Genomic DNA, 3273 nt, shown 5'->3' with positions numbered 1-3273 from the left:
TGGGCGGGCCGTCGGGGACCTGGGGGTCGTGGTGGTGACCCTGCGGGCCCGCGGGCCACTTTTGCGCAGGGGGCATTTCCGTCTGACGAGGCGACTTAAAATCCTGAGTGTGGGAGTCGGTTTGGCCAGCTCCGCTCTCAGGATGGAGGGTGCCTTTGGGAAGGAAGGTCCACGTTTCCTTTGAGATGTGTTATTTTTTCAACTTCTTTTTTCATTCTTACTTATTTCTTGTTTTTCCTTCCTTTTTTTTTTTTTTACCAGAAAAATCATTTTTCTTCTCTGGGAAGGTGAACATTTGTAGCATTTATTTCCCGGATCTGGTAACATGGCAAAAGATGTAAGTATGTTTGCTTCATGCTGCACACGAATGTTTGCCTCGCACTAAATTCTTTGTAGTTTTCTGCCTTTATTTCAGAATGACAACACATAAGCTACAGTAGTGTTTATTTTCAGACTTTTAAAGCATCTGAAGCGGGATGAAGGTGAAAGATGGAAGGATCTGATCTCTGAAACTGCGCTCACCACCCCCAAGTTGTGGCCTTGGATACCACACTGTGCAGTTGGGTGGTGATGGGGTGGTGCCTTCTGACTTTCTCCTTATCTCTACCGACTGTGTTAATTGATAATTTTGAATAAACTCCTTATTAAATTGAGGTGGAGGATGTTGCAGCACCGCAGCGAATCCTCTGTTTCTTGGGGGCTTCCACATAAGATCCTGGACGGGGGCCAGGCTCAGGTCTCAGACTGTAGCCACCTGCTGGCACCTGTCTTTCTATAGAGGAAGTTAATTCCACTTGGGTGGACCAAGAGCTAAGCAATTGTTTTGGCCACTTTTTTTTTCTCAGAAGGATGGGATTTGGTGGTTTATGAAATCTGGTAAGAAATGCTACTTAGCCTGCTTAGTATTTGTCATGAAACTATAGAATATTTTGAATAATTTTTTAAACTTGTGTGGGGATCGAGGCTTTTAAGGCCAGAAATGTACTCTATTTTATTGGCGTGTGGTTCTTTACCATGCTTGGTAATGCTGGTCACTGAAACAAGCTGGATTCCTTAGTGTTTCCCATCACGCATTGCTCTGTAACTGTGAGTGAAAGGGGTTGTTGATACAGCTGTAGCGAAAATGCATCCAGAGTGTGGAGCCCTCTCCATCGATGCAGAGGTTTCAGTGGTCCCTGTGAGGCCTTGTGGGGCGTCTGCCCTCCCTGACTTGTGACCACCTACGTCACACGGTGTCCCTGGCTTCAAGCACTGGGATGTGCTTTAGAGAGGGCATATGAGCACACAGGTGGACCCAATGTGGGTTTTTGAAGTCATATCTGGGTGTGCTGCGAGGCTACTTTTATCCTATCCACTGTGCTTGTCCGTACCATGCCCTGACCTCACGCGTGCATGCACTCAGAATGCCAGATGTGGCCACGTGCTCAGCGCGCAGCCGTGTTCATTACGTCTCCTCACGGTGAGGAGCTGGGCCCAGGGCCTCGGTTAGAGCACGCTTCTGGTGTTGTGTGGTTTCCTGTGTGGTTTCCTCAAATGGTTCTCAAACACGCTTTGATACATAATGGGTGGTGTCACCGGGGCCCTCATTCATTCCCCCTTGATTTCATTGGCACTGTATGTGAGCAGCATGTAGTGTGAGGCTGGGGGTGGGGGGCATACAGAAAGGTGATCCAACTCTGCGGGACTCCGAATACTCTATCCAGTTTTGGCATTTGAGATGCGGCATTTGTCAGGTGCTGCATAGGCACAGGGCCTGGGGGCTTACCTTGCGCTCAGGGGTTGTGATCTGAGTTGGGGGCTGGCGCTGGAAGGAGAATAGGATTCTGCAGCAGGTGAGGCCTTCCCTGCTCAAAGTCTGGGAGTGGTCAGGAGTGCTGGGTCTGGCTGGAAAGGGAGATTGTGGACAAGTCAAGGAATTTGATGTTTTCTCTAGCTCTTTTTCTTTTGAGACAGAGTCTTGCACTGTCTCCCAAGCTGGAGTGCAGTGGCGCGATCTTGGCCCACTGCAGCCTCTGCCTCCTGGATTTAAGCAATCCTCTTGCCTCAGCCTCCCAGGAAGCTAGGATTACAGGCGTGTGCCACCATGCCTGGCAAATTTTTTTGTGTTATTAGTAGAGATGGGGTTTCACCATGTTGGTCAGGCTGGTCTTGAACTCCTGACCTCAACAATCCACCCACCTTACAGGCGTGAGCCACTGTGCCCAGCCTAGCTAACTCTTTTAAGTAGAGGTGTGACATTTGAGTTTTGAAAAGATAATGTTGGCAGCTTTTGCAGAAGGGAACATAGATCACCAGTTAGGGTGTTTTTTTTTTTTTTTTTTTTTTTTTTTTTTTTGAGACAGAGTTTTGCTCTTGTTGCCCAGGCTAGAGTGCAATGGCGTGACCTCGGCTCACTGTGACCTTAGCCTCCCGGGTTCAAGCGATTCTCATCCTCTGCCTCCCAAATAGCTGGGATTACAGGCGCACCACCACATCCAGCTAATTTTTTGTTAGTAGACACTGGGTTTCACCATGTTGGCCAGGCTGGTCTTGAACCCCTGACCACAGGTGATCCACCCACCTCAGCCTCCCAAAGTGCTGGGATTGCAGGCATGAGCCACTGTGTCCAGCCCACCAGTTAGGTTTTTAAAGCACTGGTACTGCAGTAAAACCATAGGTATGTGCCAAAAGCTCTTATTCGAGGGGAAAGCTGTGCCACTCCAGCTTCTCAGAGCCCTGGGGCCTCTGTAGAGGGCCATGAGGTGCCACAGGATGCAGGGAGCTGGAACTAGTCCCTGGTAGTCACCATGGAGGAGAAGAAACAAGGACACCCAAGACCTGAGACTGGAAGGTTCTGGAGAGAACACAAGAGAAAAACAACTCAGGAGCTTCCAACCTCAAGTAGGGCACAGGGAGACAAGCAGGTGGGAAAAGGCCACAAATGGCTCCATGTGAGTTAGGGGCAGAAAGAAGAGGATGAAGTCAGTCCTCTGGGGGTGTCATCTTTGAACAGCAGTGGAGAGGCAGTGAGTGTGAAGGTCTGTATGGCGAGGAGCTACACAGAAGGGAGGAGAGAGGTATTCTGAGAGTTTGCAGAGTGGGTAGGAAATGACTGAGGAGTGGTGAGGAGAGTGATCAGTGATGGTGCAGTAGGTGCAGAGTGAGTGGTGGTGGACTTGATGGAGAGTGAGTGTGGTGGTGCTGGAGTGGGTGGAGAGTGAGTGAGTGGTGATGGTGTTGTAGGTGAAGAGTGAGTGGTGATGGTGTTGTAGGTGGAGAGTGAGTGGTGATGGT

At 49.6% G+C, this 3273-nt stretch overlaps 1 protein-coding gene across 1 annotated transcript in view; it reads left to right on the top strand.

The window, feature by feature from the left end:
- TFDP1 (transcription factor Dp-1) overlaps nt 1-3273 on the top strand; it is a 55680-nt gene continuing 52407 nt past the window's right edge. The window contains exons 1-2 of the mRNA XM_011979422.1: nt 1-167; nt 262-337. Of these exons, the coding sequence (XP_011834812.1) occupies nt 326-337 (12 nt within the window). The 5' untranslated portion in view covers nt 1-167; nt 262-325. The remainder of the gene's footprint in view (nt 168-261; nt 338-3273) is intronic.

The sequence above is a fragment of the Mandrillus leucophaeus genome, unplaced genomic scaffold, assembly GCF_000951045.1.
Source record: "Mandrillus leucophaeus isolate KB7577 unplaced genomic scaffold, Mleu.le_1.0 Scaffold201, whole genome shotgun sequence".
NCBI classification, from domain to species: domain Eukaryota; kingdom Metazoa; phylum Chordata; class Mammalia; order Primates; family Cercopithecidae; genus Mandrillus; species Mandrillus leucophaeus.
This window is presented reverse-complemented; position numbering and strand designations above follow the sequence as displayed.